Source organism: Melanerpes formicivorus, unplaced genomic scaffold (genome assembly GCF_026170545.1).
Source record: "Melanerpes formicivorus ecotype bairdi unplaced genomic scaffold, bMelFor1.0.p_v2 SCAF_29, whole genome shotgun sequence".
Lineage (NCBI taxonomy): Eukaryota > Metazoa > Chordata > Aves > Piciformes > Picidae > Melanerpes > Melanerpes formicivorus.
Window position 1 is genome coordinate 9756004 of NW_027142381.1, and position 20370 is coordinate 9776373.

At 57.3% G+C, this 20370-nt stretch overlaps 1 protein-coding gene across 6 annotated transcripts in view; it reads left to right on the forward strand.

Moving 5' to 3' along the window:
• ACACA (acetyl-CoA carboxylase alpha) overlaps positions 1 to 20370 on the forward strand; it is a 105680-nt gene that overhangs the window by 16135 nt on the left and 69175 nt on the right. For all 6 annotated transcript variants that reach the window (XM_068154963.1, XM_068154967.1, XM_068154965.1 and 3 more), the window contains 19 exons: positions 623 to 729; positions 1408 to 1518; positions 2006 to 2215; positions 3423 to 3593; positions 5491 to 5652; positions 5893 to 6056; positions 6852 to 7002; positions 7428 to 7531; positions 7966 to 8047; positions 9138 to 9283; positions 10309 to 10459; positions 11606 to 11740; positions 11870 to 12016; positions 12510 to 12698; positions 13247 to 13347; positions 13876 to 13964; positions 14663 to 14787; positions 18607 to 18720; positions 20232 to 20345. In XM_068154963.1, the coding sequence (XP_068011064.1) occupies positions 623 to 729; positions 1408 to 1518; positions 2006 to 2215; positions 3423 to 3593; positions 5491 to 5652; positions 5893 to 6056; positions 6852 to 7002; positions 7428 to 7531; positions 7966 to 8047; positions 9138 to 9283; positions 10309 to 10459; positions 11606 to 11740; positions 11870 to 12016; positions 12510 to 12698; positions 13247 to 13347; positions 13876 to 13964; positions 14663 to 14787; positions 18607 to 18720; positions 20232 to 20345 (2573 nt within the window). The remainder of the gene's footprint in view (positions 1 to 622; positions 730 to 1407; positions 1519 to 2005; positions 2216 to 3422; positions 3594 to 5490; positions 5653 to 5892; positions 6057 to 6851; positions 7003 to 7427; positions 7532 to 7965; positions 8048 to 9137; positions 9284 to 10308; positions 10460 to 11605; positions 11741 to 11869; positions 12017 to 12509; positions 12699 to 13246; positions 13348 to 13875; positions 13965 to 14662; positions 14788 to 18606; positions 18721 to 20231; positions 20346 to 20370) is intronic.

Here is a 20370-nt window from a genome sequence, read left to right on the forward strand (position 1 = left end):
GTCTGGAGCACACACCCAGAGGAGCTCTCTGCACTTCCAGAAGGCTGTAAATTGGAGATCACAGAATTGTTTTGGTTGGAAAGGGCCTCCAAGATCATCCACTCCAACCAGCGACCCAACCCCACCATGGCCACCAAACCCTGTCCTCAGGTGCCATGGCCATAAGTTTCTGCAACACCTCCAGGGGTGGGGACTCCACCACCTCCCTGGGCAGCCTGTGCCAGTCCCTGACCACTCTGGCAGCAAAGAAATTTTTCCTCATCTCCAACCTAAGCCTCCCCTGGCACAATTCCAGGCCATTTCCTCTCCTGAAAAGACCAACCCCCACCTCACTGCAGCCTCCTCTCAGGGAGCTGTAGGAGCCTCCTCTTCTCCAGGCTGAAGACCCCCAGCTCCCTCAGCTGCTCCTCAGCAGACCTCTCTCCCTTCCAGCAGCAGCCTGTGCCTCACAGCTGCAGGAGGTAGCTGGAGGAGGTGAGAATTTGCTGGGTGAGCAGCTCTGCTCCACACCCCCAGAGGTAGACACCTCTGGGTGCATTCTGGAGCTGTGGCTGCTCGTTGTTCACCAGTGCCTGAGGTGTGAGCCTGACTGAGGAGCAGCTGGGTGGTGTTTGTGTTTCAGGCCTCCGTGTGGACTGGCAGGAGAATGACCTCCAGAAGCGCATCCTGAACGTCCCCCAGGAGCTGTACGAGAAGGGCTACGTGAAGGACGCAGACGATGGGCTGCGGGTAGGGAGGGGCTGCTGGGCTGCTGTCTGCTCGACCCCTGGGCAGAGCTGCGCTGCCAGTCACCTTTAATGGCAGTGCAGGCCAGAGCCAGGCTGTCAGCCTCACAGCACTGAGACCTGGAGGCTGGGTGGGGATCTTTCACACATCAGCTTTGGGCCCAGCCTGCAGAGTTAGGTGAGGCGTAGGAGAGAGAGGGCAAATATGGGACCAGAGGTGTGTTTCATGGGAGGTTTCTGGTGCAGGAGGAAGGTGATTCTGGGATGGCCTGTGGCATCACAATTGATTTAGGGGTTTAAGTTTCTTTTTGAATCCAGTTTGTAGAATGAGTCCTGGCACAAGCAGGCTTTGGGAGGCTTCCCTGTGAAGAGAGGGGGCAGGGGAGGTGGCTTTTGCACATGACCCAGCCCTGGGATTTCTGTGTTCCACAGAAACTTTTCTGTGGCTGTGGTGAGCACCTGGAGAGCTTTGAGTTCTCTGTGGGCACAAAGTCACTGCTGGATATTCCGAGTACAGACACCCTCTGAGGCTGGAGTATTCGGTGTCTGCTCCATTCATGTCTTGGTTGCTAAGCAGAGGCAGCCATGAAGGTTGGACACAGACCAGCAGGGGATAATGATCCTTTCACTGGGCTCTGCTGGGTTCTCTGCTCACCCCTGTTTGTCTGTGCATCTCGCTCAGGCTGCTGAGGAGGTTGGCTACCCTGTCATGATCAAGGCTTCTGAAGGAGGAGGAGGAAAAGGAATTAGGAAAGTTAACAATGCAGATGACTTCCCCAACCTCTTCAGACAGGTAACTTTTGCTGCTGTTTTGTGCTGTCTTGTTCAGAGTGTTCAGGTTGGGTGCTTCTGAGACCACTGCCTGTGAAAGCCTGCACACACTCAGCTCCTTTGGCTCGTGAGCTCATGCCCTGCCCAGGATGTTGTTAGAGTTCCAGTGCATTTGTGGCTCCAGAATGCCAAACACCGCTGGAGGACATCTGCAGTGTGCCCCCAAAGTGCAGGGGGCAGGAGGCCTCCTTGTTTTCTGTGTGACTGGCAGAGCTGAGAGGAGTGCCAGTGAGGCTAACACATCCCAGCCACCTCTGCTCCAGCTGCAGGAGTCCCTGCTGACGGCAGCGGGGTGCACACGAGGACCTTCGGGGGTCCCTCGCTAGCCGGCGCAGTCTGCCAGCCTGAGGAGGGCTGCTGGCAGCGCGCAGCGGCCTGGGGGCAGGCTGGGCGGCCGTGCCCGGCGCGGGCGCTGCCTCAGGCTGTGCCATTGGGTGCCCCTGCTGCAGGTGCAGGCCGAGGTGCCCGGCTCGCCCATCTTCGTGATGCGCCTGGCCAAGCAGTCGCGGCACCTGGAGGTGCAGATCCTGGCCGACCAGTACGGCAACGCCATCTCCCTCTTCGGCCGCGACTGCTCCGTGCAGCGCCGGCACCAGAAGATCATCGAGGAGGCGCCGGCCTCCATCGCCACCTCCGTGGTCTTTGAGCACATGGAGCAGGTGAGAGCAGCTCTGCGGCTTCTCCCTTCCCTCTGGCTCCAGGCAGGGCTTCGTTCCTGGGGTCACCTGGAGTGCTGTGTGCCGCGGGGCAGCAGGGCAGGGCCCTGCGAGGGGAGCTGCCGTGTGTGGGGAGCTGCCGTGTGTGGGGAGCTGCCGTGTGTGGGGAGCTGCCCTGCGAGGGGAGCTGCCGTGTGTGGGGAGCTGCCGTGTGTGGGGAGCTGCCGTGTGTGGGGAGCTGCCCTGCGAGGGGAGCTGCCGTGTGTGGGGAGCTGCCGTGTGTGGGGAGCTGCCGTGTGTGGGGAGCTGCCCTGCGAGGGGAGCTGCCCTGCGAGGGGAGCTGCCGTGTGTGGGGAGCTGCCGTCTGTGGGGAGCTGCTGTCTGTGAGGAGCTGCCGTGTGTGGGGAGCTGCCCTGCGAGGGGAGCTGCTGTCTGTGGGGAGCTGCCGCGTGTGGGCATCTCAGCATTTCCCGAGCTGAGTCCGGCAAGTGCTGCCCAGCAGCCGCAGAGCTCCCTTGGGAGTGCAGGCACCCCACAGCCAGAAGGGAGGTTAGCTTTGAATGGGTTTGCTGCAGAGGAGGATGCTGAGGGGAGGCCTCCTTGCTCCGTGCAGCTCCTTGAAAGGAGGTCAAAGCCAGGTGGGGGTTGGTCTCTTCTCCCCAGCAGCAAGTAGTGGGACGGAGGGACACTGCCTCAGGTTGTATCAGGGGAGGTTTAGGTTGGACATTAGAAGGACCAAAAGGGTTCTCAAATCCTGGCCCAGGCTCCCCATGGCAGAGGTTGGATCCCCGTCCCTGGAGATGTTTAGAAGATGCAGAGATGTGGTGCTGAGTGCCATGGTCTAGCACAGCCTGGGTAGAGTTGGAGGGTGGTTGGACTGGATGATCCTGAAAGGCTTTTCCAGCCAAAATGATTCTGTGATCCCCAGTGTCTGTTGTTTATCAAAAGCAAGCTGCTGGGGCTGTATCTCTGTCTCATGCTGAATGCTATAAATAGCTGCTTCAAGCTCTGCCCTCTGTGAGTGGTGAATGAAGTAATGTGGAAAGCAGAACTCCTGTGCCACCTGCTTTGCCCTGAGCAGCTCTTGGGCCTGGACCAAGCTTTTGGTTGTTTCAGAATGCCAGCAAAAATGTCTGGAGAGAGAGGGGTGGGTGAGCAGCACAGAGGTATCTGAGCTTGGGATTCCCACACTCTTTGCCCTGTGTCCCAGTGTGCAGTGAAGCTTGCCAAGATGGTAGGGTACGTGAGCGCCGGCACCGTGGAGTACCTCTACAGCCAGGACGGCAGCTTCTACTTTCTGGAGCTGAATCCCCGCCTGCAAGTGGAGCATCCCTGCACAGAGATGGTTGCTGATGTCAACCTGCCAGCAGCACAGCTCCAGGTGAGTCAAGTGCCCAGGCCTGGTGCTCCTGAAGCTTTCAGAAGTGCTCAGGCTGTGATATGTTGAAGCCTGAGCGTGAAAAACCTGTTCTGCTGAGGCCTCGGTACAGCAGAGGGGCAGGCTCCTGCCTGAGTCACAGCCAGGGGCTGTGTGGGGCTGGATCACATCCTGGCACGGTGCAGCCAGCTGGATCTTGGTGGTAAGAGAGGACAGAAGGCAGAGAAGGGCTGGAGAGCTCTGCTGGGCAGGGCTGTCTGTGGATGGGTGATACTTGACTCCCCCACATCTCCTGCTCAACAGCTCAAGGTTTTGGTACTTCCTCATCTTGGGATCTGTCTCCTGTGGCTGAGGCACAGCTCCATTCAGCAGTGCAGAGCATAGATGGACTCCTGCTGGGACTGTTTCACTAAGGCAGAGCTCTGCCTCTTGGCTCTTCCTGCTTTGGGAAGCAAGGAGAGGATACTTCCTGCTTGTTCCCCCTGCACTGCTCAGGTAGTGTGAAGGGAAGCCACAGAGTAATAAAACACAGAGGTGGGAAATGTTAAGGCAAGGCTGTGTGCAGAGAGCCTGTCCCAACAAGCTTCAGCCAGGAGCAGCTCAGCTTTAAGCTCTGGGATTACTTTGTCAGACAAATTAGCTTCTGAGGCCAGTGGTGAGATGAACACAGTGCCAGCTGTGAGCAGGGCATCGCCCACTCTGCCTCTGAGGGACAGCAGCCTCTGGTGACAGGGAGGGGGAAAGGAGCAGGCAGTTGGGGGTTTGTCTTTCAGCAGGTTCAGCAGTTGTTTGAAGGTCAGGACAGCAACCTGGGGCTCTGTAGTTGTGAGAAGCAGGCCCTAGCAGTTGTGGCAGATGCTTCCTCCACCAGGCTAAGGTCCCTGCTTTTAGCCTCTGCAAACCAGGGCTTGTGCCTGATGATCAGGCACTGGAAGTGGCAGAGTGGACAAGAGCTTGTCCTGATTCATTGCTCTTTCAAGGGGAGGTCATGGCAGTGGGTGGCAGTTCTGGCTGTTTGCTGTGCTCAGCTCCAGAGTGAGGAGGAGATCCTTCAAGGATCCTCACAAAGCTGTTGTTGCTTCTGCTGTGCCTCATCCTGTTCTTATCCTCTTCCTCTCTTTCTGGGCTCTTTCTTCTCCCTGCTGTTTGCATTTTGATGTTTATTGGATGGGTGGTAGAGAGATCCAAGCATTTGAACTGTCGTGTCTTGTAGGCTGCTCAGGAGCAGGATCACCTTCCTTGTGCCAGGAGGCTGTTTGGCTTTGGCCTGAGCCTGCTCTCAGCAGCAGCTCCATGCCTGCATTTTCCAGGCTTTGGGAGTCTGGTAACTGGTTTGGTGCTTTCCTCTCAGTCTGGGCACTGCTCTTCATGCTGCTGCTGCTAGATGCAATTTCATGGGAGCACATGGACGTTGCAGCCAGTTTGGTCTTTCACCTGTGGGTGTCTGGCTAATACCCAGCTGAGATCAGTGGTTAAAGCTCAGCCTTACTGAGCTGGGGCTGTAAAAACCTCCCAGCTAATGACCAGAGCAAGCAGGACCTCACTCCACAGGGATGCAGCCACTTCTGCAGGTTGTCCTCTCTCCAGTTTGTAATTGCAGAACTCCAGTTTCCTATAACCACTTAGGAGCCTTCTTCCTCACTGGGACTTTGTCTCACTTGCCCCTCAGTGTATTTTGAACAGGCCTCATCGTGCCCATGCTCAGCTGCCTGAGCAGCAGGAGTGTTGGAGGGGTGTTGATGGAGAAGGCTCCCAGCAGAGCAGAGGCCTGTGTGTTCCCACAGGGAACTGGGGAAGGAATTCCTCGAGGCATAGCTGCTCTGCTGTGGGAATGGGAGAGAAACTTACTCGGCAGTAGCTGCTTTCATTGTTTTTACTGTTGTTGCCATTTCTTCCCCAGATTGCCATGGGGATTCCCCTGCACAGGATCAAGGACATCAGGGTGATGTATGGAGTCTCTCCCTGGGGGGATGCAGCTATTGACTTTGAGAACTCAGCCCACGTGCCCTGCCCCCGCGGCCACGTCATCGCCGCACGCATCACCAGCGAGAACCCCGACGAGGTGAGAGCTGCAGCCCGAGCCTGAGCCCTGCTGCTCGCCCTCAGCACTGCCAGCAGGCTGGGAGGGCTCTTCCCCAGTCTCACTCAGCTGATCCTTCCTCTGGTGAGGCGCAGCCTGAGCCCCCTCGCACGTCCGCCTCGGCAGGAGCTGCTGTGGCCTCCAGACCTGGAACCGGCTCCCTGGTTCTGGGTCCCCTGCCTGTTCTCTAGGGGGCACAGCAGTGTCTGTTTGTCTTCACAGGGGTTTAAGCCCAGCTCTGGCACGGTGCAGGAGCTGAACTTCCGCAGCAATAAGAATGTCTGGGGCTACTTCAGCGTGGCTGCTGCAGGAGGGCTGCATGAGTTTGCTGACTCTCAGTTCGGTCACTGCTTCTCCTGGGGAGAGAACCGAGAGGAAGCCATCTCGTGAGTAGGCAGCGCAGGCCTGGAGCCTTGCAGCTTCCTTCAGCTGGTGTGGTTTGACCCAAGGTGGCTGCTGCCAGTTGTGAAAGGAGTGACCCTCTTGACTTTGTTGTGCTTCTCCCCCTGCTGTGCTTTGCAGTCCCACTGTGTTGTGCCTACATTTCTGCACTTCTTGCCTCACTCTCTTGATTATCTTCTTCTGTTCCATTCCTGCTTTGCACACCTGCTGCTGGGGTGTGAAACAGCTGCCTCTGTGCTGGAGTCTCTCTGTCACAGCACTCAGGCAGAAGGCTTCTGACAGGACAGACACTGGAGCTTGTTATGCCAGTGCCTTACAATGCTTTATAAACCCTGAGGTGTCCTTACCTGGTGTGGAGCACTAAAGCACAAGGGTGTGGGGCAGGGCTGCCTGACCTCTCGTCCATGCTGCTCTTCATCCACAGCCATTCCTCTGTCCCATGCTGGGGGGCATGACCACGGCTGCTCTGCCACGTGGTAGGTGCCTGGGTGATGGTAACAGTGAGCAGTGCTGGTCCCACAGCTGGTGCAGAGAGAAGGTGGTAATGTTGATGAGGCTTTGGGCTGGAACCAGGTGATCTTTAAAGGTCCCTTCCAGCCCAAACCATTCTGTGACTCCATTCCCCAGCACAGCACAGAGCCTGCCTCTGCTGGAGGCTCTCTTCTGCCCTCCCCTGCAGACTGCTCTTTCCCGACAGCTCAGGGGGAGCCACCTGGAGCTACCAACCTGCAGGTCACTGCTAGTCTGGGGTGGGTGAGAGGTGTCCCTTCCTCTTGCAGGAACATGGTGGTGGCTCTGAAGGAGCTGTCCATCCGCGGGGACTTCCGCACCACGGTGGAGTACTTGATCAAGCTGCTGGAGACGGAAAGCTTCCAGCAGAACCGCATCGACACGGGCTGGCTGGACCGCCTCATAGCTGAGAAAGTCCAGGTCAGCTGCTGGCTCCAGGCAGTGAGGGCAGTGGGGGGCAGGCTTGGTGCATGCTGCTTGCAAGGGGGCAAGGATTTAGAGTGGTGAATTGGCAGTTAGTGAATAAACTTTTTCACTGGCCTCAAATCAAGGTCATCCCTGTCAGGGAGAGGTGGTCCTAAAGCATCTTAGTGGTGTGTGAATGGAGGCTGCTCCTTTGGTTTGGAGCTGGGGCAGGGGACAGTGGAAGTGTAGGTGGAGCCTGAAGAGTTGATCCAGCAAGAAAAAAATGTGTATGAGAGAGCTGCTTCTGTGTAGTGTTTGCAACTTAACTGTAAAGAGAGGTTAGCTCAGCAGGAGAGCTGAGGCTGGATGCTTCAAGTGGGTGTCCAGAATGGCCTGAAGCTAAAGCAGATGTGACTGTGCTCTGTGTGTTTGCTTTCTAGGCTGAAAGGCCTGACACCATGCTGGGAGTGGTGTGTGGAGCTCTGCATGTGGCTGATGTGAGCCTCAGAAACAGTGTCTCAAACTTCCTGCACTCTCTGGAAAGGTAAAATTGCTTTAGACAGCTGCTAAGGTAGCTGCTACACAGCCATGGGTTGGGGTTTGCAAAGGCAGAGCTGCTCAGGAGCTCTTCCCCTCAGGGTCCTGTTGCTGACTCTGTACTTAAGCAGAGCCCCAGGGGGAAAGGCTGCTTTGTGCCTGGGCTGAGCCATGCTCCAGTTCTAGATCTGAAGCTGTGATGCTCCTTTTGCAGCCTCCTCTCTGAGGCAGCAGAGGCTGAGTGGAAGGGAGAGAAGAGCTGCTCTGGGTGGCTGCAGAGAGGGGTTAGCTGTGTCCCTCCTAAGGAGACACTCCAAAAGCCTGCTCCCATCTCTCTGCCGGTGTTTTCCAGAGTCTGGCATGCTTAGAACCTGCCTGGGGCCCCGAGAGCCACCTGGTGGCTTCAGCAAGATCAGTTTTGTTTTGTGCTTCTCTCTGCAGGGGCCAGGTGCTGCCTGCTCACACTCTGCTGAACACTGTGGACGTGGAACTCATCTACGAAGGAGGGAAATATGTGCTGAAGGTACCCAGCTGCAGCCCCTGCAGGGGCTGCAGCCCCTGGCTGGCGGTGGCTGCTTGTGGGGCTGCTATGCCTTCACCTTTGGAATGAGTGTGGCTCTGGGAGTGAGAGCAGTGCAGGGTTTGGCTCTGCTTTGGTGGGGCTCGGAAAGCAGCACAGTCTCCCATCACATCTCTCCACTGCAGTGTCTGTAAACACTGGAACCCTTTGGGGTCAAGAAATGCTTTGAATGGGGTGAGGAATAATTTGTTACAGGCAAAAGCTGCTGCCTGTGTGTTGAGCAGAGCTTTCAGGGACGTTTCTGGATAACCAGATCTCCACTGGGGGGTGTCTGAGCCCAGCTCCATCAGCATGGCAGGTTTATTCTGCCTTTCAGTGGTGCTTTTTCTTTGCTGTGTGCAAAAAACCAGTGTTGGAAATCCTGTTTAGAGATTGCACAACCAAGCATGCAGAGGTTGGGAAATAATAGGCTGAAGGTTGCCTGTGCAAGCTCCATCAGCTTCCTGGGGCAAATCTGCTGTGGGAGGTTTCCAGCAGCAGGACCATGTGCTGGCTTTTGCAGCTCTAAGTGTCCTGCACCTCCGTGGTCATATCTTGGCACCCCTGGGATGAGAAACAGGCACTGAACAGCAGCTGAAGCATGATTTAAGTGATTTACCCATCTCAGGCAGGAGCTCTGTGGCACAGACTGTGCTGGGCTGCCTTTTTCCTGGGAGAGCTTCAGCTGCTTTTTCCTTCCAGATCAACTCATCTGTTCTGCAGCTTCAGTGCATGGCTGACCTGTAGGGAGATCAGGGTGAAGAAATGGTCCTTGATTGCATAGTCAAACCTGTGCAATTAATGCTTAAGTGAGGGGATTAAACCAGGACCCACGGACAGCATTAGTTCTGCCATCTCTTGGCTGCTGAGTGCTTGGCTTTGTGATCCCCATTTTCTTGCCATCGCTTTTCCTCACCTCCCATGAGGACAAGTGGCTCTGTTCCCTTGCTTTGGCTCCTGCTCTGGCAGTGCATGGGGAGCTCACTGGGGCACTCCAGGCACTGCCAGGGCTGTGCTTACCTTGTGTGGTGCCCACATTGCTGTGGCTCTGCAGGTGACCAGGCAGTCTCCCAACTCCTACGTGGTGATCATGAACAGCTCCTGCGTGGAGGTGGATGTGCACCGCCTGAGCGACGGAGGCCTGCTGCTCTCCTACGACGGCAGCAGCTACACCACCTACATGAAAGAGGAAGTGGACAGGTAGCAACCTCTCCAGGCTGGTGCTGAGCATTTACCCCCAGCCACAACGAGGGGTAGTTGCAGTTTTGTGCTTCCCAGTGATGAGCAGGGAGTGGAACTCTCTCCTGGGAGGAGGTTTCTGGATGCAGTATGGATAGAGTTCATGGATGTGGTTTAGGAGGAGTTACCTGCACCTGAGGAACAGATCTGGGCTGCTGTTAGAAGGGCAGGGCTGGATGTGGACCATTGTGAAGTCCTCATTTTCCTGATGGTTCTTCAAAAGTGCCCTCTTGCACTAGAAAAATGCCCAAAAAACAGAAAGGAAAAGAAGAAAACCTTTAAACCCCTGGAAACTGCACATCTGCCCTGGGCTGGAGGAGGTGGCCCTGCACATGGCAGGGCTTGGAACTGGATGACCTTTAGGGCCCCTTCCAGCCCAACCTGTTCTGTGATTCTGTGATTCAGTCTCAGTGCTTCCCCTCAGAATTCCCTGCAGGGATCATAGATCAGCAGATGTCCAGCCCTGGCTGGGCCCTGCTGCCCCCCTAAAGGTTTCTCTCCTGTGGAATAAGGAATCTGGTCAGGAGCACAAGCAGGGTTGGGGAACTTCTGGGGCTGGGAAATGCTGTAAAAATCTCAGGCCCTGCTGCAGGGCTGCATCCTGCTGTGCTCTGTGCACAGGAGGATCTGGCAGGAGCTGGGCAGTTTGTCTCTCCTGTGTGGCAGTGTTAGGGCAGGGCCACCCCTCTAACATCAGCTTTTGCTCATAGGAGTCTCGAACCCCTGTGGTTCTGGCAGGGAATGATAGCTGTTGGAATGAAGCAGCACGTGGGCAGCCTCGCCAGGGCTCTTCCTCCTGGGTTGGATCCCTGGCTGCCACAGTCCTGCTGCTGCGATTGCTCTGAGCTGTGGGTCAGGGCTGTGCCCTGCCGCTCAGCAGGGCTGGGGGCGGTGGTTTGGCTTTGCAGTGCAGCAGGGGAGGGAGCAGGGGTCGTGGGCTGGGCTGGCCGTGCCCCGGGGGCTGAGCGGGGCCCTGTCTGGGGCAGGTACCGCATCACCATCGGCAACAAGACCTGCGTGTTCGAGAAGGAGAACGACCCCTCCCTGCTGCGCTCGCCCTCCGCCGGCAAGCTCATCCAGTACGTGGTGGAGGACGGGGGACACGTGTTTGCAGGCCAGTGCTTTGCTGAAATAGAGGTGAGAGAGCCTCGGCTGAGCCGCCCAGGCACGGGCTGGGCTGGGGAAGGAAGTGTTCAGTGCTTTGGAACAGACGGCTGAGCGCTCCGGAGCTGGGAGCTGCGCCGGAGAGGATCCCAAATGTTGTCTGTGTTTTGACCTGGACTAAGGCAGGAGGCAGCAGTGAGAGTGCCAGGGTGGGGACAGAGCTGAAACGTGAGTGCTGAGCACCACTTCTCAGCAGTGAGACCAGGAGACCATCTGGCTGTGGGGCCCATGTGTGCTGTGCTTCCCGGCTGTGGTGACCAAGCTGCCTGCTCGCAGACCGCTGCTCGCTGCTCACTCAGGAGCTCTGTGCCAAGATGAAGTAACAAATGAGGACTTCCCTGCTTACCTGATCATTTATCAGGTTGATGGGATGAGCAGCACCCCTCCCTCCTGCCTTGGCAGTTACTTAACTCCTAGAGAGGAGGAGGCTGACCAGTTTCTGCATCCCTGTGAGGAAAGCACAAGGGATTGTGTAGGAGTGAGAGGCTCAGAGCAGATCTGAGGGAGGGGAGGGTGTGTGTTGACAGAGGGGCAATTAAACCAGCTGGGGACAATGTGTAGGAGAAAAGTATCAAGGCAGAGATCCAGATACTGGCTGTAAGTGCTTCATGCTGCAAGGGCTAAGGGAGCCACCTAGTCCATTCCTGTGTTCCCAGTTGTGTGTAGTACAGCAGTGGTACAGTGAGGCTCTCTTGCCTCATCCCCAGCCCTTCCCCAAAGGCAGGAGCTTCCATGGCTGATCTGAGTGAGTAGCAGCCTGAGATCTGTGATCTCTAGAAAGAATCCTGTCTGGAAGGCTGCTGCACTGAAGGCTGGAAGGTCCACCTCTGGCCTTTAGAGAGCAGCAGCTGCAGCAGTGTCTGCAGTGTGATACCTGTGGGACCTTCCTGAGTTGCTGCTGTGTGGAGCAGGTGATGCTCCCCAGGGAGGCTTCCTGCTGCACTTTTCTTCCACTGCTCACTTTGGTGCCTGGGATCCCACTGTGAGCTTGGAAGCTCTGGAGAAAGCTTGAATGCCAAAGGTGCTGCTGCAGGCTTGTCTGTGGCAGGGCACTGGCTGCTGGCTGGAGCCGGTTGGGAGCATGGGAGCTGAGTGTGTGACCTGTTTGCCTTGCTGCAGGTGATGAAGATGGTGATGACACTGACAGCAGGAGAGTCAGGCTGCATCCATTACGTCAAACGCCCAGGAGCAGTCCTGGATCCAGGCTGTGTGATTGCCAAGCTCCAGCTGGATGATCCCAGCAGGGTTCAGCAGGTGAGAAGCTGCAGGAGGTGTCTGCTGTCTTTGCAAGAGGGGAGTACCTGGTGGGCCACTGTGCCCAGGCAGTGCCAGGTGTGTGCAGAGTGCTGCAGTGGTGACTTTGCCCTCTCCTCGCGCTTGCAGGCAGAGCTGCACACGGGCACCCTGCCGCAGATCCAGAGCACTGCGCTGCAGGGAGAGAAGCTGCACCGCATCTTCCACTGCGTCCTGGACAACCTGGTGAACATCATGAACGGCTACTGCCTGCCAGAGCCCTTCTTCAGCAGCAAGGTACTGCTCCCTGCTGCTGCAGGGGCACAGGGACCCTTTCAGCTCGAGGTTGGGGTGGCCAATTTGCGTGTCACAGGCAGAGGACCAAGAGCCAGCGCAGCACTGCCCTGCTAGTGCCAGCTCCATTTGGCCTCCTTTGGCTTCCTGACAGCCTCACCAGAGAGCAGAGGGAAGGGTCCCATCTCTGCCACCAAAACCAAAGAGCTGAGCTTGGTCTTTCCTGCTTGTGCCTGCAGCCTTGTGCTAGGAGGCTGTGAGCACAGCCAGCTGCGGTGGCAGTCCCAGAGGGAGGAGGACTGAAGGTGGATGAGTCTGAGACAGCTGTTGGTGTAAGGTGACACAGCAGCTTTGTCATCTGCCTCAGTTCTCTCTCTTAGTCCCTGGCTGTGTGATAAACCAGTGCTGAAGACCACCTCAGTGAAAGGCTTTTCCTCTTTTCCCTTCTTGCTGCTTATTCTTCATGCCTGCCCCTGCACTGCTTGGCTCTCCCTAGGTGAAGGGCTGGGTTGAGCGACTCATGAAGACACTGAGAGACCCCTCCCTGCCCCTGCTGGAGCTGCAGGACATCATGACAAGCGTTTCTGGCCGGATCCCACCCAATGTAGAGAAGTCCATCAAGAAGGAGATGGCTCAGTATGCCAGCAACATCACCTCAGTGCTTTGCCAGTTTCCCAGCCAGCAGGTACTCAGCCACACGTGGGGGAATAAGAACTGGTTTGTGTGGGGAGAGAGAGAAAAGCTCCTTTCAGTTATCTGGAGGTCAGCTGCACCTCCAAGGTGTGGCTGAACGTGGGGTCTGTGCTGAGAGAGCCCTGCCTGTGTCACCTGAGCTGTAGGGCTTGCCTCCTTCCTGTGCTGAAGGGCAGCTGTTCCCTGCTCAGGACAGCTTTAAACAGGCAGGCTGGAAGTGGCCTTGTGGGCATTTATTGATTGGTTTTGTTGCCTGGGCCACATGCTGCAGTGGCACTTGTGGGGTCAGCATCCCCCTCAGAATGTGTGGCTGCAGCTAGGGGAGGCCTCAGCAGCTGAGAGGTGCTGGAGGAGTTCTGCAGTCTAGGAGGCTGTGCCTCGATCTTCCTATCCTTGTCAGCTTGTTCACTTCCTTAGCAGTTCAAGGCTTGGGCCTCTGCTGGAGCTCTGCTCTGCTCTGCCTGGAGGTGCTGTGCCTGGAGCTGCTCTGCTGGGGTCAGCCATCCAGGGCTGGGGCTGTCAGGGGCTGCTCTCTTGCAGATCGCCAACATCCTGGACAGCCACGCGGCCACCCTGAACCGCAAGTCGGAGCGAGAGGTCTTCTTCATGAACACCCAGAGCATCGTGCAGCTCGTGCAGAGGTGCGGGAGCCTTTGGCTCTTCTGCTGCTCCTCCCTGGGAGACCTCAGCCTGTTTGTCTCCACTCAGATGAGCCCTAGGAGTGACCCTCCCTGCTTCCCCCAGGGAGCCAGCAGCGGAGGAGGGCTCTGTGTGTCTGGCTCCTGGCTGCCTGTGTGGAGCACACATCAGATCCTTCCTCTTCTCCCCTTTGCCAGCTGAAAGAGAGCTGTCCCTTCTGTCCTGACCCTGTTCACACCCTGGCTGTTTCACCAACCTGTTGGGGGGGTTGTGCCTATCAGTGTCTGGGGTTCTGAGCACTTTTAGAAGAGAAAGGACACCTTGGTGCCCAGGACAGGGAGCCGAGCTGCCCCACGGCAGTGACAGCAGAGGTTAGGTGTCCCCAGAGCCAGGGCCGCTTCTCCCTGGCAGCACTCTGCCACTGGTGCTGGCAGCACTCTGCCACTGCTGCTGGCTGTCCCTCACTGGCAGGTCCTCAGCAGCAGGGCTGTGCCTGTCCCACTGCAGCTTGGACTTGTTTGCTTCTGCAGATACCGGAGTGGCATTCGGGGCCACATGAAGGCAGTGGTGATGGATCTGCTGCGCCAGTATCTGAAGGTGGAGACTCAGTTCCAGCACGGTGAGTCTCAGCGCAGCAGGGTTGCTGAAAGAACCTCCTCTGCTCCCAGGAGGCTCCTGATCTCTGAGCATCTGCAGAGTGAACCAAGCTGCTCTAATTCACCACACTACTGAATGCCATCTTGCCTGTTCACCACACTCTACAGTAAGAAAATCAGGTGGAGTAAAGCCCCTGAGCTGCTTGCCCCTGCTGTAAAATGCCGGGAGCAAACCTCGAAGCTCAGCCTGAGACTGAGAGCTGAGGTGAATCCCTTGCACTGCTGTGTGCAGGCACAAGATGGCAATGAAGCACTGGTGAAGTTTGAAGCTCTGCCTCTGGAGTAGTTCAGATTTTGCTCTGCTCTTCTTTTATCCTGGCCCAATACCTGCACCAGCCTAAAAATACTTCAGATCCATTTCCACTTCACTTTGCTGGCAGCAGAGGATGGTGCAGGCCTTTGTGCTCTTGAGTTTGGTGGTTGGTGGAGCTGAGCTCACCATTGCTCTCTCTGTTGCTCAGTAGGGAGATGCTTGGTGTTGGAGCTGGTTTGAGGAGAGCAGGAGTTGGAGGGGTGCTGGTGGGAGGGATGCTTCCTGCCCAGAGCTGGGCTATGCAAGGCAGCCTCTGAGAGCATCAGTGCAGGAGAGCAAAGACACATCTGACAACTTGTCCTGCATGGCAGAGGGCTGTGAGCCTGACCAGCTGTGCCTTTGCTGCAGGGCACTATGACAAGTGTGTGTTCAGCCTGCGGGAGGAGAACAAGAGCGATATGAACGCGGTGCTCAACTACATCTTCTCACACGCCCAGGTCACCAAGAAGAACCTGCTGGTTACAATGCTCATTGTAAGTTGTCTGTTGGTGCTCTGGACATTGGCTGCTGCTTCTGCTTGTATGTTTGGTGCTCTGAGAGGTACTGAATTGACAGCTGAGAGCTGCAGAGGCAGTGGCCGCTGCCTGGAGTTCCTTCCTGTGTTCCTGGGGCATGCAAGCCACGAACGAGGGGGGGCCCAGAGCACACTGCTCAGCTCAGTGTCCCTGCCCCTTCTGCTTCATCACTGCCTGCACTGATTGCCTATCAGAGTGCAATGAGGGCTCTCTCTCTTTCTCCTCACCCACCTTTTCTCCTCTTCCCCCCTTTTTTTCCCCAGACACAACCTGTTCTGTTACTGCCCCAAACCCATCCAAAGCAGCCCTTCACCAAATAACTCAGAAGCAGAGGAGTCATAATTGTCCTGGGCTGAGGCTGAGTTCCTTAAATTCTCATTTGTAAGCTGTAAGGAGCCTGGCATTCTTTCTTTCTGCCTCTCCTCTCCCCTCTCCCTGGCTGCTGTGTGCTGTGATTGTGAGCAAGGCTTGCCTTAAGAATCTCATTATTTGAACACGGAGCCATATTTCCTCTGAGGATTCTGGAGGAGCTGTGAGCTGGGGCTGTTCATTTCTCAAGTAATCATGCTGCTGTGATGGAGAGAGAAAATGGCAGCTGGGCACAGCTCAGGCCTTCAATTTCCCTGGGAGCCCAGGCACTCAAGTGTGTAATTACAGGGGGTGCCGGCCGGTGCCGCGCCCGGGCAGGCAGTGCTCGGAGCTCTGCTCCCTGCCTTTGCCAGTCAGGGCAGGCAGAGCCAGGGCAGCCCCAGCTACCTGCTTGCTCTGGTGCTTGTCAGCCTGCTTAGTTCTTGCTGAAGTGGGACTGAAACTTCTTTGGTCTGTGTTTGTGGTTTGGGGGCAGAGCCTTGCTGTGTCCTCACCTCCCGGCGCAGCCTTTGGGGCAGCCTTGGGATCACACAAAAGGCCTCCGAGAGCATCCAGTCCAGCATCAACCCAGCCCCACCATGGCCACTGAACCAGGGCCCCAGGTGCCATGACCACAGGGTTCTGATCACTTCCAGGGGTGGGGACTCCACCACCTCCCTGGGCAGCCGGTGCCAGTCCCTGACCACTCTTGCAGGCCACTTCCTCAGCTGGAGCAGGTTTGCACTGGGCCGTTGGCAAGCTGTTGAAACTGATGTGATTGCCTCCAGGGGATCATGTAGCCAGGTCTGGGCAGTGGACACCAACTGGAGCACAGAAGGTTCCACCTGAACAGGAGGAGAAACTTTGTTAGTGTGAGGGTGCCCTGGAGCAGGCTGCCCAGAGAGGTTGTGGAGCCTCCTTCTCTGGCTGTGTTCCTGTGTGCCCTGCCCTGGGGGACCCTGCCCTGGCAGGGGGGGTGGACTCCATCCCCAGAGGTCCCTTCCAACCCCTCCCATTCTGTGATTCTGTGGATGTTGGTCTAGGGAGTGAGGGCTGTGCTGGGAGCAGGGAGTTCTGTGGCCGAGGGGGTCACTGGGGCTCGGTGGGGCTGAGGTGCCTTTGGTCACAGTGTCACCTGTGGCACAGCTTGGCATTGCCTTGTGCCGTGGTACAGGCCACTCTGGTACCCACAGGCTATCCTCCCTCTTTCTTCTGCCTCCCATTTCTCTCCATGTCTGAGAGGCCTGCTGGCACATGTGGTGTGATGGTGGCAGGGGCTGGGGCACTGCCTGGGCTGCCAGGCTGTGTGTGTGGGACAGCCTGAGCCTGTCCTCCGGGGCAAACACCATGGACAGTGCCCTGGAGCTTGTGTGGCTGTTGTGGAGGTATCCCTGGGCTGCATTATTAGCAGGGGGCTCTGAGGATGGTTTTAGTAACAGTGCAGTGCTGCCATCATTCACCTTCTGTAGGGTGAACTGCTTCATCCTGCCAGGGAGGCAGCAGCAGTCTGAGGGGCTGGGCTCCCATGGGGCAGGGAGAGTGGGGCAGGAGCAGTCTGGGGGCTGGGCTCCCATGGGGCAGGAGCAGTCTGAGGGGCTGGGCTCCCATGGGGCAGGGAGAGTGGGGCAGGAGCAGTCTGAGGGGCTGGGCTCCCATGGGGCAGGGAGAGTGGGGCAGGAGCAGTCTGGGGGCTGGGCTCCCCGGGGGCAGGGAGAGGGGGGGCAGGAGCAGTCTGGGGGCTGGGCTCCCATGGGGCAGGAGCAGTCTGAGGGGCTGGGCTCCCATGGGGCAGGGAGAGGGGGGCAGGAGCAGTCTGGGGGGCTGGGCTCCCATGGGGCAGGAGCAGTCTGAGGGGCTGGGCTCCCATGGGGCAGGGAGAGGGGGGCAGGAGCAGTCTGGGGGCTGGGCTCCCTGGGGGCAGGAGCAGTCTGAGGGGCTGGGCTCCCCGGGGGCAGGGAGAGGGGGGCAGGAGCAGTCTGGGGGCTGGGCTCCCATGGGGCAGGGAGAGGGGGGCAGGAGCAGTCTGGGGGCTGGGCTCCCATGGGGCAGGGAGAGGGGGGCAGGAGCAGTCTGGGGGCTGGGCTCCCATGGGGCAGGGAGAGGGGGGCAGGAGCAGTCTGGGGGCTGGGCTCCCTGGGGGCAGGAGCAGTCTGGGGGCTGGGCTCCCGTGCAGCAAGAGCTGTGGGCAGCCAGCCCCTGGCACCTGCAGCAGTTTGGTTTAGGTTGTCCATTTCTCCTGCAGGGTTCTCCATCTCACCTGCTGTGCAGAGGCTTCCCTTGCTCCCTTTCTATTTCTTGGATGTTCAGGGGGCCTCTCCTGGGCTATAGCTGTTTAGAATCTCCTAAAGCTTTAAGGCACCATCTCCTTCCTGGTGCAAATCCCTGTCTCATCTCACATTTCCCTCCTCTGGTTCACTTACCAAGAGGAAAGCTGCTGAGTGCTGTGGAGAAGAAACACATTAGAGGCTCCTAGGGGTTTTCTGGCATCAGGAGTAGGAGGAGGAAGCTCCAAGGCAGTGTGAGTAGCTGAAGACTGTGGGGTTGTTTGTGGGGATTGAAGCTATGTTGGGAAGCAAGTGTGCAGCAGAGTGCTCCTCCTGTGTTCTGGCAGCAAAGCAGATTGAAGTCTTTGCTCTTTGCCCTGTACTGTGAATGGCTGAATCGAAAAGGGGTTTGAAGCAGCATTAACAGTGAAGATCCTGCTGCTGAGTCTGGGCAGTGGAGTAAGCCAGGCAAGCCGGGACTGGAAGGAATACAATGGGGTCAGTGCTGTGCTGTGGCAGGACACAGATGATACCACCTCTGGGGTTTGTTGGCTTTGCTTGGCCTTCTCAGGGCAGTGCCAGGATCTGGTTGTTCTGGAGTGGCTGAGGCTGCAGCAAGCAGGTGGTGCTTGGGCTGTGGCTGTTGGGTTCTGGTCCTCTCCATCCCAGTCTGGGACTCTCTGATTCTGTTTTGGGGTGTAGTGGTCTTCAGGAGGTTCTCCTGGCAGTTTGATCACCTTTCACTGTGGGAGTTGGCAGACCTCTGCATGCTGTGTAAGGCATTTTGCTGCTATTAAAGGTGCTTTGGGTTGTGCCTTGCTGCTGGGGGAGAACTCTGGCCCAGAGCTGAAGCTGGCTGATGGGGAGAGGTTGTGCTGGAGCCTCTGGAGGAGTCAGGCTTTCTCCTGTGTTTGGATGCCAAGATGTGCTACAAATGAGGGAATGGGTGATGCTGTCAGCCCCCCCTCTCCTCCGTGGCTTTATTTGTGTGTGGAGCTCCTGCAGGCCCAATTCTTGTGCCCTGTCAGCACAGGCTCACAGAGTAATGCAGAGCAGCCCCCCAGGAGGGGCTGTGCCAGCAGCCCAGCGCAGCCCTGGCTCTCTTGCAGGGGGCTGGGAGGTGGTTTCCCCTGCTCTAAACATTCTCCACTCTCTTTATTTTCAGGACCAGCTCTGTGGCCGTGACCCCACCTTGACAGATGAGCTGATTAATATTCTGACGGAGCTGACCCAGCTCAGCAAGACGACCAACGCCAAAGTGGCCCTGCGGGCGCGGCAGGTAGGGCAGTGCGCCGGGGCCAGGCTCTGCCGGTGCTGAGCCGATCCACACGGACTGCTCCCACCTGGGGCTGGCTCTTGTGGAAAGGCTGCGTCTCCTGACGGCGATTTTGATGACTATGCAAATGGCAAGAGCAGATTACTGTGAGCAGCGACAATGGAGCTAATTAACCACTGATTAACCATTGTGACAGCCCAGCACCGCTTGCCCGGGCGCTGTACCTCTGTCGTTGAGGTGACATTCCTGTGTCCCTGCTCCTCCAGAAAGTTTTGCCTGGCTCCAGCAGGAGTTAACTGAGGGTAGCCTGAGTCTGTGTGAAGGAGGGAGCTGAAATCCGTGGTCGCTGTGGCTCCTTCTGGCATTTAGAATCTGAAGCAGACAAGCCTGGAACTCGCAGGCAGCTGCAGAGGGAACAGCCAGGACGAGCTCTGCCTCTTCCCAGTCACCCTAGAGCTGCAGAGCTGTGTGTGCAGGGAGCAGGGAGAGGGATTTACTTGCCCAGGAGCCAGATGTTCTCTGCAGCTGCTCAGGAGGCACTGCAAAGAATGATGTTGGCTTTTGCTGGATTTCCTCAAGGTTTTGGGTTGCATTTGGTTAATTTCTTTTTAACCTGTAAAAAATTGGGAGGAGCTCCTGGTGCTGTGGGTTCCAGGAGCCCAGGTACAGCTAAGCATTTGAGGCCAGGCTATCCACCCAGGTATTGCCATGAGCTTCCTCTCCAGCAGCGAGTCTGTCGCCAGGAAGGAGCGAGAGGGCACGGTGCTGCCGTGGGGATGCTACCCCTGGTGCCTCCTCTCACTCCCTGCTCCCTGTCTCCATGCAGGCTTCCCCTGGGAAGCTGACACTTTGGGAATCTCTCCTTTAATTTCAGAGCTTGGCTGCTGGAAATGAATGTGGTGTTTGAAGCTGCTCAGTGACCTTTCTGTTTCCTTTAGGATTGTGTTTCTGTCCTTGAACCACTCAGTTGCTGAGCCTCTCAGCAGCCTGCTGGGGACGGTGCTGCTGTCCTTGTGTTTGTCTTTATCTTGTTCTTTCACTTTGTTTTCCTCTGCAAGCTGCTTCCTCTCCCTCTCTCTGCATCCTTCACGTTGGGCATTTAATTCCTGGCACCAGTGTCTGTGGCTTCCTCTGCTGGGAGGCTGTGCAGGACAGGCTCTGCTGCTGGCCTCCCCACAGCTGCTGCCTGCCAGCTCTGCTTTCCAATTAACAGCCGGGCAGGCAATCCCCAGCCCCAGCAGCTCTGCAGAGCTAAATCACATGCACTGATGGAACTTGATTGAGGCTGCTCCTGCCCTCCCTGGGGAGCTGCCAGCAACACAAACGGAGCAGATACACAAATGAGGCTGGGGAGGCACTTTGCAGCCTCACCCAGGTGCCACCGAATTCACAGGGGAAAGGATCCGGTTCTTCCGGGCTGGGGCGGCCCCGTGGCTGCCTGCAGGGAGCAGCCTGCTGCTGCAGCCCAGCACAGCTCCTTCCCTGACTCCCCCTCCCCTGTGTGCTCTCTGCAGGTTCTCATTGCCTCCCACCTGCCCTCCTACGAGCTGCGCCACAACCAGGTGGAGTCCATCTTCCTGTCTGCCATCGACATGTACGGACACCAGTTCTGCATCGAGAACCTGCAGGTAGCTGCCAGACCTCTCTCCTGCC